Here is a 15090-nt window from a genome sequence, read left to right as displayed (position 1 = left end):
GATAGGGTGTAACAGAACTGCAATCCCTTCCTTAGGAGGAGACTCCTAGATCAGTGGTTCCCAACCCTGTCCTGGAGGACCACCAGACCAATTGGATTTTCAGGATAACTCTAATGAATATGCATGGAGCAGATTTGCATACCTATCACTTCTATTAAATGCAAAACTCTCTCATGCATATTCATTAGGGCTAGCCTGAAAACCCGATTGGCCTGGTGGTCCTCCAGGACAGGGTTGGGAACCATTGTCCTAGATCACATTTACCCTTTTCATTCCACTCAGTATTTTATAGACCTCTATCATATCACCCCTGAGCCATATCTTCTCCAAGCTGAAAAGCTCTCATAGGAAGTCACTTGTGTGTTGGGCAGAAGGCACCCATACATGCAAGGTGGGATGCTGTTAGAATTTTCTGCTTGCTATATACAATGGGCAGTGTCCACATTGGGCTTGTCAGATGATGTTACTCTTGGCCTCTGAGAAAATACAGTATCATGTTGGATCATACAAAAAAATCCACTGAGCACCCTGCCTCACACACAATTTTTAGCTTGTAGGGGGGATACTCCTTAAAACAGCCTTTATAGGCAAAATGTGATATGTAGGAACCCCCCCAACTAGATGGCTAAACAGTAAAAGATGAGTATTATACTCAATTTATCTTTTGACTTAGAATAGTGAATGGAGTAAATATAAATGTTACTATTTGAAGACTGAAAGACTTATGAAGAGATTGGTTTACTGAAGCTGTTTGGATGAATGAAAATTCCTCTGGGGGTAGCCACTGAAGTCCATTGAAAAATCTTTTCAGTTTCTGTGAGTAGTAGGGATATTGGATCTTATAGAAGAGGATATAAAAATGTCATTCTGGGAATTTCTGCCCATGAGGACAGGTCTGTTTCTAGATAACATATATTAAATCCTGGACAAAGTTGGAATAGCTCTATCTAGAACTCTGAGTACATCCTATAGACTTTTTAATATCGAGGCTTTTCAAGTGAAAATCTGCTGCATCAAGGTTGTTTCAATTTTCCCTAAGAATGCAATTATATCTCCAGACTGGTGCTGGACTTGGGACTGCAAATTATTGTAATATTTCCACATTCTTTAGATGCATGGACACAGAAAGGTTCTTACTGCTTCTAGGATAATTACCTGCTTTTTTCAGGATGCTTCTTCAGTAATCACCATAGAAAATAAGTTCTCACAGGCTGTTCACTCCCTGTGGTACCCACAAATTCCACAGTATACAGTATGCTATATCCCTTGAAACACCAGGGACTGCATCTATAGTCTGGCAGTAAAAGCTTGTCCTAGAACCGGGGGAGCAGCTTAATCATTAGTATTAAGAATTGTTCCTACAAGGTGATCATTCCTAGATCAGACTTCCCAAAGGAAACTTCTGCCAAAATGCAAGTTGGACAAGTCAACTAAACATAAGAACATAAGAATTGCCATACTGGGATAGACCGAAGATCCATCAAGCCCAGTATCCTGTTTCCAATAGTAGCCCCAGGTCACAAGTACCTAGCTAGATCCCAAGTAATAAACAGATTTTATGCTGCTTATACTAAGAATAAAGCAGAGGATTTCCCCAAGGCATCTCAATAATTGCCTATGGACTTCTCTTTTAGGAAATTATCCAAGTCTTTTTAAAACCCTGCAAAACTGATTTCACCACATTCTCCGGCAATGAATTCCAGAGTTTAATTACACGTTGTATGAAGAAATATTTTCTCTGGTTTGTTTTAAATCTACTACTTAGTAGCTTCATCACATGCCCCCTAGTTCTAGAATTTTTGGAAAGAGTGAACAAGCGATTCACATTTACCCTTTTCACTCCACTCAGTATTTTATAGACCTCCATCATATCATCCCTGAGCCATATCTTCTCCAAGCTGAAAAGCCCTCATAGGGAAGTCATCCCTAACATTTTATCATTTTTGTCACCCTTCTCTGCACCTTTTCTAATTCCACTATATCTTTTTTGAGATACGGCGACCAGAACTGCATACAGTATTCAAGCTGCGGCTGTACCATAGAGCAAAACAAGGGCATTATAACATTTTCATCTTTATTTTCCATTCCTTTCCTAATAATTCCTAACATTCTATTTGCTTAACATTCTATAGAACCTAGCATCACATAGCTATAGTTTGGGTTACTCTTTCCCACATGCATCATTTTGCACTTGCTCACATTAAATGTCATTTTGATGCCCAGTCTTCCAGCCTCACAAGATCCTCTTGCAATTTTTGACAATCCTCTTGTGATTTAACAACTTTGAACAAGTTTGTTTCATCAACAAATTAATTTGGTTGCATCCCACTAGTTATGTCCATCTCTACATCATTGATAAATATGTTAAAAAGCAATGGTCCCAGCACAGACCCCCGGGGAGCCCCACTATTTACCCTTCTCCATTGAAAATATTAACCATTTAAACCTACTCTGTTTTCTTTCAACCAGTTCTTAATCCATAATAGGACATTATCGCCTATCCCATGGCTTTCTAATTTCCTCAGAAGACTTTCATGAGGTACTTTGTCAAATGGCTTAAAAAAAAATCCAAATACACAATATGATCTCATCATTGAAGTCTGACATACCTCAGAGAACTCTCAAGGGTAAGCCCTTGTCTTCCACCTTCATTTTACCTTATTGACAAAGCTTTAAAAAGAAAAAAAAAAGTGCAACTTCCAACTTTAGAACAAAGCTTGAGAAGTCAGCAACTAATTATTTAATGCCATCTTGGCTCCTATTCCCTTATCCCAGGACATACCTCTTAGGAACTCTGCATGGCTGCTTGTTTGCTACGCAGGAGTTTCCATTTGGATTGTTACCTGATGTTCGCTACTTTACTGGCTACAGCCTTGTTTCCTAACCTCCACGGATTGTTTTCCGTTTTGTGCTATTCTACAGGCTACTGGTTATTTTTACAGCTTTTTTGCTTGTGGTTTTATTTGACCCCTATTGACCTGGGACCCCTGATGAAGGCATGTTAATCGAAACACAGACCGTGTCGGGTCTCTGAGTTTGTTTTTAAAGGTGGTATTGTTAACCACGCTCAATTGTTTTATATAAATAAACTTAGCCTGCATCATTGTACGTGTCTCTGCAGTTCTCCTTGTTTTTGTTTTGTACTCCTCACTGCATATACTGTTGGATTTTCCCTTTGTTTTGCTTTTTGGTATTGCCATGCAGTCTTAGGCATTCTCTCTCTCACTATCCTAGTTTTCCATCTAGACCAAGCAATGATCTCATATGATTAAGATGGCAGTTAATGAAATGATCAATAATGCTAGTAAAGCAAGCCAATAGTTTCATCACAAATGCAGTGTCACATACAGTATATCCCTTTTCAAGAATAAGAATGTCTTCCACAGTATTATTTGCTCAAATAAAGCTAATGTGAAGGAATTCACATTAGGGAATTCATTCAAGCATGTGAATTCCACAGTATTATTTGCTCAAATAAAGCTAATGTGAAGGAATTCACAATAGGGAATTAATTCAAGCAGCTCTCATAGTACATATTGCTTCCACTTCACTATTAAGATGATTCAAAACATACCATTACTCAAATTGATTTTCTGATATCCAAAATGTGTACATACCTTGCTGCATGCCAAATGGAGTGCTGTATTCTTATTGTTATCTTGTAAGGTTAGGTCAGCCTTAGCACTGCTAACCAGCACCTCTGAAAGAAATACACATTTATATGAGATATGACTCCTAGCAACCATCCTTGAATTTCATATTCCTTCCTGCCCCAGAAACTCCCATGAGCTACGCTAAAATTCCATCATGCAGTCAAATTAAATATAGTCTGAACCTTAGTCTTCTATAGTCAAACAGGGATAGAAATGTAGCACCGGTATAAAAGGGAAATTTGGACATACCCATTAATTTCTTTTCCTTGGGTCTTGCCAAACCAGGTTAGATGAGTGGGTTATGCCCCCCTGCCAGCAGATGAAGCCAGAGACAATATAGCTCAGAGCTGATTTCACTCCCATCATAAAGGGCTAATGCCGACTTCAGCTCCCCAGAATTCTATATCAAACCTAAGACTACTGAAATAATTCTTACATTGGGGCTTACAATTCACCCCCAAAGCCAAACCTGCTGCAATCAAAATCATCCGTTCATGGTCACTAACCCAGCAATGGGAATTCCATAGAACTAGGATACAACTAAGAGTGGGCTACAACATAGTCTTTGTTAGCTGTCTGAGAACCCTTTACTACAGGGGTGTCGAACCTTTTGGCTTCCCTGGGCCGCATTGGCCAAAAAAAATGTTTCTGGGGCTGCACAAACACGCAAACGCTGCAGCAAGACAGAGAAGGAAGACGGTAAACACTCGGGAGCAGCAGAGGACAACACTGCATCGCCCTCAACCGGGGCCGCATAAAATACTTCATGGGGCCGCGTGCGGCTCTCAGGCTGCAGGTTGGACACCCCTGCTTTACTGCCATGGCTTCTATGAGTGGGTTCTAGGCTGGTTTGGCAGGGCTCAATAAAAGCAAATTAACAAATACTGTATATACTCAAATATAAACTGGGATTTGGGGCCAAAAAATGGGAGTCCTGGTTTATATTCAGGCCAGTGCCTCCCTCCCAGAATTATTGCAGGCTGCCGCCAGGCTCTGCGCCTTATCCTCCCCTCCCTGTCCTCGTACCTCCTCTGCTGATCCCTGGTGGTCCAGAGGTGCAGCAGGCAGGAGCAAGCTTTCCGCATTCCTGCCCCGCTGATAACCCGGTCGGTGGTGGCTGCTGCGAGATTGGGTTTCTTCAGCCACTGAGTGACACTGAGTAGGAGCCAGTCAGGAAGCAGCTCAGCGTCGAACAGTGCCTGACCGGAGGGGGGGGGGGAGGGAAGGAAAGAAGAGGGCTGGGTGCAAAGCCTGACAGGGAGAGAGGGAAGGAAGAGGGCTGGGTGCAGAGCCTGGCAGGAAGGGGGCTGGGTGCAGTGCCTGACAGGGGGGTAGGGAGAGAGAGGGCTGGGTGCAGAGCCTGGTAGGGTACTTGAATATTAAGCCGCCCGACTTATTTGAGTCAACCATTTTTCTTCCTTTTTGGGGGGAAAATGGGGGTCTTGACTTATATTCGAGTATATACGGTAAATCCCAAGTTTTCTTTCCTTACTGTCCATGCCAAACCAATCCAAGCAAGTAGGATGTACCCAAGCTCTACCCAAACCAGACAGGATGAAATCATGATAGCTCTCAGAACTCCAAGGTGTTGTACATCTAGACTTGCATATCCATGCTGAAGCACTTAAAGAAGCGAATGTAATAGAGGCAAGGGCACTGATCTACTAGTACCTTCAAGTAGGCAGAATTTAACTCTGCCTACAAGGTCTCTTGTACTCTGATTGTGCGTGTGTGGGGGGGGTCTAACCTTTGGCTCTTTGGGACTTGCCAACTTGTTTGAGTTGTTGAAGATCATCATCTCCTTTGATTTGATGTCTTAAAAGACCAATGTACTTTATAAGGACACATCAATAGGAAAAAAGAACTTTTCTAAAATTAAGAAGGTCCTGGGCACTTACAAACAATCCTCACTGTAGCAATCCTCACTAGAACCTTTGTTTATCGGCGTGTGCTATTTTTAATTTTAAAACTATTTTCAACCACATTTTTAAGGTAGTATTTAAGTAGTTTGATAGCCGCAGCGAAAACTCTTTATGGCATAAGCTAACTGCTTGAACATCTTGCATATCCAGTATCCACAACCCTGAAGAAGAATGAAATGCATTGGAGGGGGCTGGTGCAGTAATGTTCAGAAACTAAGTTGCACTTTATACTAAATTATTGACTAAGTTATAAGCACTGACACTTTAAAACTACTTTAAAAATATAGTTAAAAAATAGCTTTAAATTTAAAAATAGCACACACCGATAACAAGGGTTCCAGTGAGGATTGCTGCCACATTATTCAAATGAGTTAGCGTGGCATTCTGAGGACCTTCAGTGTGAAAATAAAGCCATATAACAAAATACTTTAGTGCTGAACAAGTATTGAGTTTTGTGATTAGTATTTATTTGTGCCTAGCATTGTTAAAAAGTAAGGGGGCATGTTGTGGGTAGGTTTTGGATAGGATTAGGGAGGGCCTGAAATCTGAAGCAAAAACAAGAACAAATGTCTCAGCAAAAAACACAAAAACAAACAACGGAAATGACAGTCCACCAATGGCAGAAAGGATGTTTGAAGAAGCCAAATGCTCAATGCAAAAGTCTTTATTGGATAAAGAGAAATGACAACACAAGCCTTATTTCGGCCACAAGGCCTGCCTCAGGAGTTGCATCACTTTTGATAGTGGATCACCTTTCCGCTAAATGAAAGAATGCACTTAAAGCACCATTTGGCTTCCTCATACATCCTTTCTGCCATTGGTAGACAGTCATCTCTGCTGTTTGTTTTTGGGCCTGAAATCTGGATATCCAAGAACAATTACTGAAGGGGAAGAAACCTCCATGTCTAAAAGAACATCATTCTTATTTAGACCTATTTCAGAAACATCTAGGGTACAAAAGGTTGCCCTGATTAAGCAGCTGTCCATTGCAGGATTTAGAAATAACACCTCTCTCCCATGAAAGTAAAATCAAAAAGAGATACTAGGCTCTATGACAGCTTAAGGTATTATGTACAATCTTAAAGCAGGAGTTTGAGGCATTTTCCTACACATGTTTGTGACTGCTAGATACTCTGTAGTTTCCTTGCACTATCTGGCCTGGTAACAATTGAAATATAGCTGTGGCATTAGTATTACATCATACCATATGCTATTATGAGTTTATCTTTTTGGGCAGACTAAGTGCATTGTACAGGTCTTTATCAGATGTCATCTTCTATATTACTATATATATTTGCAGAGAATGCCATCAGAGAATTAAGGAGCATCTGAACCTTCTCATTTCTATCACATCTGGAGCAGGCTAAGCAGTAGAGCTTGAAGATGATATTTATGGCAGTTAAGCATTTATTCCAAAAAGGCACTTAGGCGGGTTTTTAGAGCTGTATAAGGCTTCATTTATCTGAGAGATAAAATAGGACTTCAGTGTGTTTAAAGCAAAAATTATAGTGACAAGTGCTAGATTCACTAAGGACACCAATCATGTCCCGATCACTTTGCGACCCTGACCTGATTCACTAACCTTCCTCCCGCACCCGATCCGATCCGTGCATGCAAATGAGGGGGAATGGCATGCAAATGTAGGCAGGCAGCGAGTCACACACACAAAAAAAAGAGGAACACTGACTGGCCTGGCTGATCCCATAACAAGCGACTGCTGAGGACCAGTCACACAAGTTCTTGCCGATTCTACTGCTCCATGCTGCCCTGAAATCCCATCCAACTTCCACCAGCCCTGCTCTCTGCCCTGCTCCATTTAGCTCTCTGCTCCCTCCCTGCTCTCTGCCGCGATCCTGCTCTGCTGACAACTCTGCTCCCTGCTCAAAAAGCTCTCTGCTCTCTGTTGCGATTCTCCTGCCAAAAAAGTTCTCTGCTCCTGCTTGCCGCCCTTCCCTGCAGTGCGAGCTCGTGTTTTAACCCGCTTTAAACCCGTGGGTTAAAACCATGGGTTCGTACTGCAGGGAAGGGCAGCAGAGAGCAGGAAAGTCAGGGAGAGTAAAAAAAAAGTAAAAAACAAACGCATGCGCAGACCATCTACAGGCAAAGTAGATGGTGTGCACATGCGTCAGGGGCGTGCCTCTGATCACCCCCATTTGCATGAAGATGGTTGGTGAATCAGTTGGCCTGCCTCGGATTGCCCACAGATCGGATAAGATCAGTGGGCTTGGTGAATCTAGGACAGAGTTCTTGTTTATAATGTGTTAATTCCAAGCTATAATTTTTCTAATATATTCGTTCAGCATGTTTGGCTCTGTGCTTGGCTAAATGCATTATTGAGAAGATGCTGTTAACAGGGTGATGTAGTCTGTTTGCTTTTCACCACACAAATTGCTTAGCACTGAGACCAATGTGTTCTACTTTAGAATAATCAGACCATAAAACCTTCTGCAGAGAACAGTGACTCACACAAGCTGCTTATGCCAGCTCTACAGTCTTCTCTATAACACGGTCTAACCTATGTGGAAACAGGAAGTTGCATCAGTGGGAAGGACTCTGGAGCCAGCAAAAAAGGGGGGTGGGGGGGTTAGTAAAGAGGACGAAATGCTGGATCACCAGTAGGATGATGAGGGAGAGAGATGGAGAGATGCCTACCCACTTGGGCTCAGGTCCACCCAAAATTGGTCATCTGGCTATGGACTAGATGCACTAAAGTCAGTGACAGTCACTAAACCTGTTTTGACAGCTTTAGCAACGACCACTTTTACCAACCTGATTCACAAAACAGCTCACCACGTTTTTCCCCTTGATTGCCCATTTTCCGATCCGGCCATGCAAATTAGCTAAAACCCCTTGCATATTCACCCTGGAATATTCAAATCAGCTCAGCTACTGGATTGGATACAGGCTCTGTAACTTATTATGGACCTTAATACTGGAAGGCCCAATGGGGTCAAAATGACCCCAGCGTTCATTTTTTGAGTCTGCTGTGCAACAGTGGCTCAAAGTTATCTTTTAATATTTTATGACTTTTCAGGCGTTATTGTTACAAGTTAAACATTGCAAAAGGTTTTTTTCTCGCTGATCAGCAAGTTTGTCAATTTGACCCCAATACAAAAACCTATTAATAAGCACTAACAAAAGCAACATTGTTAATATAATTACATTTCTATTACAACAGAATAGCCAAGATTTCAAACACTTAAAAATACCTAACATAAATTCACACTGTGTGCAATAACATACCACAATTTGCAACATGGAATACCAGTAATAGGCAGTTTCAGGGTTTGACACCCTCTTCCTTTAGTTTCACACGCTGTTACGTAATAGATTGGGATATCATGTAAATAATTATGGCCACTATAAAGTATTAAGAACATAAGAACACAACATAAGAATTGCCGCTGCTGGGTCATACCAGTGGTCCATCATGCCCAGCAGTCCGTTCACATGGTGGCCCTTAGGTCAAAGACCAGTGCCCTGAGTCTAGCTTTACCAGCGTACGTTCTGGTTCAGCAGGAACTTGTCTAACTTTGTCTTGAATCCCTGGAGGGTGTTTTCCCCTATAACAGCCTCCGGAAGAGCGTTCCAGTTTCTACCACTCTCTGGGCAAAGAAGTTTACGTTTGTACAGAATCTATCCCCTTTTAACTTTAGAGAGTGCCTTCTTGTTCTCTTTACCTTGGAGAGGGTGAACAACCTGTCTTTATCTACTAAGTCTATTCCCTTCATTATCTTGAATATTTCGATCATGTCCCCTCTCAGTTTCCTCTTTTCAAGGGAGAAGAGGCCCAGTTTCTCTAATCTCTCACTGTACGGTTACTCCTCCAGTCCCTTAACCATTTTAGTTGCTCTTCTCTGGACCCTCTCGAGGAGTACCATGTCCTTCTTCATGAACGGCGACCAGTGCTGGATGCAGTATTCCAGGTGGAGGCATACCATGGCTCAGTAAAGCGGCATGATAACCTTCTCCGATCTGTTTGTAATCCCCTTCTTAATCATTCCTAGCATTCTGTTCACCCTTTTCGCCGCCACCGCACATTGCGCAGACAGCTTCATTGGCTTGTCGACCAGTACTCCCAAGTCTCTTTTCTGGGGGCCTCTCCAAGTACTGCACCGGACATCCTGTATTTGTGTATAAGATTTTTCTTACTGACATGCATCACCTTACACTTATCCACTTTGCCATGTCGCGGCCCATTTCTCGAGCGTGTTTATGCCACATTGCAGGTCTTCGCAATCCTTCAGCGTCCTCACTACTCTGAATAACTTTGTATCGTCTGCAAATTTAATCACCTCGCTCATTGTACCAATTTCCAGGTCATTTATAAATATGTTGAAGAGCACGGGTCCAAGCACCGAACCCTGCGGCACCCCACTCGTGACGCTTTTCCAGTCCGAGTATTGTCCATTTACCCCCACTCTCCGCCAACCAGTTTTTAATCCATGTGAATATTTCACCCTCGATTCCATGGCTCTCAATTTTTCAAAGTAGTCATTTATGCGGGACCTTGTCGAACGCCTTCTGAAAATCCAGATATACAATGTCGACCGGGTCACCCTTGTCTAGCTGCCTGTTTACTCCCTCGAAGAAGTGCAGCAAGTTCATCAAGCAAGATCTTCCTTTGCTGAAGCTGTGCTGGCTTGTCCTCATCAGATTGTGTCTGTCAATGATGCGGTCCTTTATCAGCGCCTCTACCATCTTTTCCGGTACCGAGGTCAGACTCACTGGTCTATAGTTTCCCGGTTCTCCCCTCAAACCTTTCTTGAAGATCGATGTAACATTTGCCACTTTCCAGTCTTCCGGAATCCTTCCCGATTTGATCGACAGATTGGCTATTAATTGGAGCAGTTCAGCTATAGCCCCTTTCAGTTCCTTGATTATCCTCGGATGGATGGATGCCATCTGATCCTGGGGATTTATCGATTTTAAGCCTATCAATCTGCCTACATACCTCTACTAGACTGACCGTCAACCCTGTCATTTTCCTGTCTTCGTTTTCTGCGTATAGCCTGTCGGCTTCTGGTATGTTGCGTATATTCTCTTCGGTAAATACAGACGCAAAAAATGTGTTTAGTTTGTCGGCAATGGCTTTGTCCTCTTTTAACACTCCCTTTATTCCATGGTCATCCAACAACCACACCGCTTCTTTCGCGGGTCGTTTCCCCTTAATATATCTAAAAAATGGTTTGAAGTTTTTTGCCTCCTTGACTATTTTTTCCTCATAATCTCTTTTGGCCCCTCTTAAACTAAACTAAACTAAACCTTAGGTTTGTATACCGCACCTTCTCCGCAATCGTAGAGCTTGGCACGGTTTACAGGGGCTGGGATAGAAAGGAACTCCCGTGGAGGGTTATAGGATTAAGTGTAAAGAAGGTTTAGAGGGGTTTAGGGTACTAGAGATGGGGGAAGTGTTACATTTTTGAGAAAAGCCAAGTTTTTAGATGTTTACAGAAAAGTTGGAGGGAGCTCGAATTTTGAAGCGGGGGATGTAAGGTTACTCCAGAGCTCAGTGTTTCTAAAGGGGAGGGATGTCCCTAGTTTTCCTGCATGGGATATACCTTTTATAGAAGGGAAGGATAGTTTTAATTTTGGGGAGGATCTGGTGGACTTAGGATTTGAGGAATTCCAAGATAGTGGAATAACGGGAGGAAGGATGCTGTGCAGGATCTTGAAAGTTAGGCAGGCACATTTAAAGTGGACCCTGGAGATTACTGGAAGCCAGTGAAGCTTGGACAGGAGTGGTGAGACATGGCCAAATTTACTTTTTGCGAAAATAAGCTTAGTCGCAGCATTCTGAATCTGCTGAAGTCTATGGAGGCTTTTCTTAGTTAGGCTTAAGTAGATAAGAGTTGCAATAGTCCAATCTGGAGAGGATGATGGATTGTACAAGGACGGCAAAGTGTTTTTGATAGAAGCAGGATCTCACTTTCCTCAGCATATGAAGGCTAAAAAAACATTTTTTTACCAAGGAGTTGAGGTGGTCATTGAAGGATAGTGAAGAGTCCATGGTGATGCCCAGAACTTTGCTTGAGAACTCAAGCTGTATGTGGAGTCGGAGGACAATGGGATGGAGGTGGGTAATTGGTCTAATTTTGGGCCGAGCCAAAGTATTTTAAGTTTTGTTTTGGATTCGTTCAGTTTCATTTGTACAGTGAGGGCCCAGGATTGGAGGTTCGTTATACATGAGGATATGTTCTCAGAGAGGTTAGTGAGGTTCGAGTCGGTCTCAAGGAGGACAAGGATGTCATCAGCATAAGTGTAAAGTGTTTCTAGGGGGGATAGATGGAGGAGTTTCAGAGAGGACATATAGATGTTAAAAGGAATAGGAGATAGAGGTGAACCTTGCGGGACTCCACATATGGGTTTCCAGGGGGAGGATGAGGTGCCGTTTATGTTAACTGTGTAAGAGCGGGAATGTAAGAATTTCGAGAACCAGTCTAGAATTGTGGAGTTAATGCCTATCTCGGAGAGTTGGAAAACTAGAATATCATGATGCAGAAAGGTCGAATTGTAGAAGAACAGCGAACTTATTACGAGAATGAAGTTGTAGAACCTTAGAGATTAATGAGGCCAATAGGGATTTGGTGCTGAAGTTGGGTCTAAAGCCATATTGGTAAGGTAAGAGAATAGAGAATCTTTCTAAGTAGGATGAGAGTTGGGTAGATATGATAGACTCTAGCATCTTGGTTAGGAGAGGGATATTTGCTATTGGACAAAAGCTGGATAGTGTGGAGGGGTCTAGGTCAGCTTTTTTCAGTAGTGGGGTCAAAGCAATGTGTCCCATTTCAGAAGAGAATAGGCCCGATAGTAGGGCAGAGTTTATAAGTTTGGTAAGAGATGTGATGGCCTGTGCGGGAATTTTCTCAAATAGGTAGGAGGGGAATGGGTCCAAGGTACAGTTGCAAGTTTTCAGTTTGAGGCAGAGTTTAAAGACCTGCAATTCAGATACGAGCTCAAAGGCAGTCCAGGATCTGTTGGCTAGGATAGGGTTGGAGACAGGTAGGGTAGGGATGGAATCGGTGGGCACCAGGGAGTTGTAGGAGGCTGCAGGCGGGAAGGAGTATCTTAAGGTAGTAACCTTTTCATTGAAGAATTTTGCTAGAACATCGGCTTTGATATTGTTTGTGCTTTTTCCAGTTTTTGTACGTTTTTGACCTTTTCCATTCCTTAAACGAAGTCTTCTTGTCTCTGAACGCTTCCTTCACCGCTACAGTGAGCCACTCCAGTTCCTTGTTCTTTTTCCTCTTGGATACCTTGTTGATACGTGGTATATACAGATTTTGCACTTTGGTGACTGTGTCCTTAAAAAGGGACCATGCTTGCTCTAGCGATTTTACAGTGCTTATCCTCTTCTTAATCTTCTTCCCCACCATGAGTCTCATCGCTTCATAATTTCCTTTCCGGAATTTCAATGCCGTGGCCATCGTTCTGGATCAATGTTTTGCCCTGTGTCCAGGTTGAAGCGGATCATATTGTGATCACTGCTTCCCAGCGTCCCTTCTACTTCTACGGTCCTCGTAGTCCATTTAGAATTAAGTCCAGAATTGCATTTCCTCTCGTATTTTCCTTGACGAGTTGTTCCAGGAAGCAATCGCCTACAGCATCCAGGAACTTGGTCTCCCTACTACAGCCAGAGATGCCTAGGTTCCAGTCTATCCACGGATAATTGAAGTCGCCCATGATAACTGCATTGCCTCCCTTGCAGTTGCGTTTAATCTCGTCCGTCATTTCTCTATCAGTTTCTTCGGACTGCTCTGGGGGTCAGTAGTAGATGCAGACCTTTGTTTCCGTTCCATTTATTCCCGGAATTTTGGTCAATAGAGACTCTACCTTATTTTTCATTTCCGGCGTGTTCTCTCCGGTAGACTCAATTCCCTCTTTGATGTATAGGGCAATACCCCCACCTTTTTGACCCAATCTGTCTCTGCGGTATAGCTTGTATTCTGGTAGCACAGTGTCCCAGACGTTTTCCTCATTCCACCATGTTTCTGTGATGCCGATGTTAAGGTTATCTTTTTGTGCCATAGCTTCCAATTCCCTCATCTTATTCCTTAGGTTCCTTGCATTCGTATACACACACTTGAGTTTGCAGCCTGTTACTTTCTTGCATTTCCCTCTTGTGTCCCTTTCGATCCGTCAGGATTTCTGTCTTGCCTATGATCCTGCAAGTCTTCCCTGCTATCTTCCTGCACAGTATCCTCTGGGTATACCGCTTCCCAAACCATCGACTCTTGGTCGACTGTCGGCTTTCCCCATCTTCCTAGTTTAAAAACTTCTCAATTTCTCTCTTGATGTTGCTTTCAAGTAGCCTTGTTCCATCTCTGCTGAGGTTGCGCACAAAGTGGAATCCTTCTTCCTCACACCAGCGCTTCATCCACGGCGTTGACTGCTTGCAACTCCGTCTGCCTCTTCTCGTTAGCCCCGAGTACCGGCAGGATCTCTGAGAACGCTACCCTCAGTGTTCTGGTCTTCAACTTCTCTCCTAGCATCCGGAACTGGTCCTTTAGTCCTTCTCTGCTCAAGAAGTGAGACTGATACTTTTGGAAGATGTTGAGGTTGAAGGTGATGATTCAAGTAGTTCAGTGTTGGAAGAAGACAATTGTTCAGGTGACAAATTTAGCGATTTCTCTTGCCATGCTGATGGCTCTTCCAGTTCCAGTTTGCAGTCTGAATTGTCATCTAGCGAAGAAGCAGCTGATTAGACTTACACCTCTGGAAAATCAAAACATTCTTCTCAGACAGGACATAGTATCGGTGTCTGTTGTGGTTAGGATTAGGGGATCAAGAGGCTGAGGAAGTTCAGGTGCTCACTCAACTTCATCAATGAGGAGTCTAACCATTCCTTCATCAGATAGACTGCCTGTGGCATGGAGAGGCAAAGATGGAACTCTGTGGCAACAGCAACTAATGAAGCCAACATCTGGTAGAAAGAACATTAATATTATTATGCATAATATGCTGGGACCACAAGATATGAGCTGAGAAAGCACAGTTACTTACCGTAACAGGTGTTATCCAGGGACAGCAGGCAGATATTCTTGACTGATGGGTGACGGCACCGACGGAGCCCCGGTACGGACAATTTTAGAGTGATTGCACTCTAAGAACTTTTAGAAAGTTCTAGCTCGGCCGCACCGCGCACGCGCGAGTGCCTTCCCGCCCGACAGAGGCGCGCGGTCCCTCAGTTAGTATAAGCCAGCTAAGAAGCCAACCCGGGGAGGTGGGTGGGACGCAAGAATATCTGCCTGCTGTCCCTGGATAACACCTGTTACGGTAAGTAACTGTGCTTTATCCCAGGACAAGCAGGCAGCATATTCTTGACTGATGGGTGACCTCCAAGCTAACAAAAAGAGGGATGGAGGGAAGGTTGGCCATTAGGAAAACAAATTTTGCAAAACAGATTGGCCGAAGTGTCCATCCCGTCTGGAGAAAGCATCCAGACAATAATGAGATGTGAAAGTGTGAACTGAGGACCAAGTAGCAGCCTTGCAGATTTCCTCAATAGGAGTGGA

General features: G+C 43.1%; 1 protein-coding gene across 4 annotated transcripts in view; it reads right to left on the bottom strand.

Annotated features, from left to right (window-relative positions):
• Positions 1-15090, bottom strand: part of ANKRD28 (ankyrin repeat domain 28) — a 425075-nt gene that overhangs the window by 51191 nt on the left and 358794 nt on the right. For all 4 annotated transcript variants that reach the window (XM_033930721.1, XM_033930723.1, XM_033930720.1 and 1 more), the window contains one exon: positions 3618-3700. In XM_033930721.1, coding sequence (XP_033786612.1) covers positions 3618-3700 — 83 coding nt within the window. The remainder of the gene's footprint in view (positions 1-3617; positions 3701-15090) is intronic.

This window comes from Geotrypetes seraphini, chromosome 2 (assembly GCF_902459505.1).
Source record: "Geotrypetes seraphini chromosome 2, aGeoSer1.1, whole genome shotgun sequence".
NCBI classification, from domain to species: Eukaryota; Metazoa; Chordata; class Amphibia; order Gymnophiona; family Dermophiidae; genus Geotrypetes; species Geotrypetes seraphini.
Note: the sequence above shows the minus strand (reverse complement) of the source record. Positions and strands in the feature narration are given on the sequence as shown.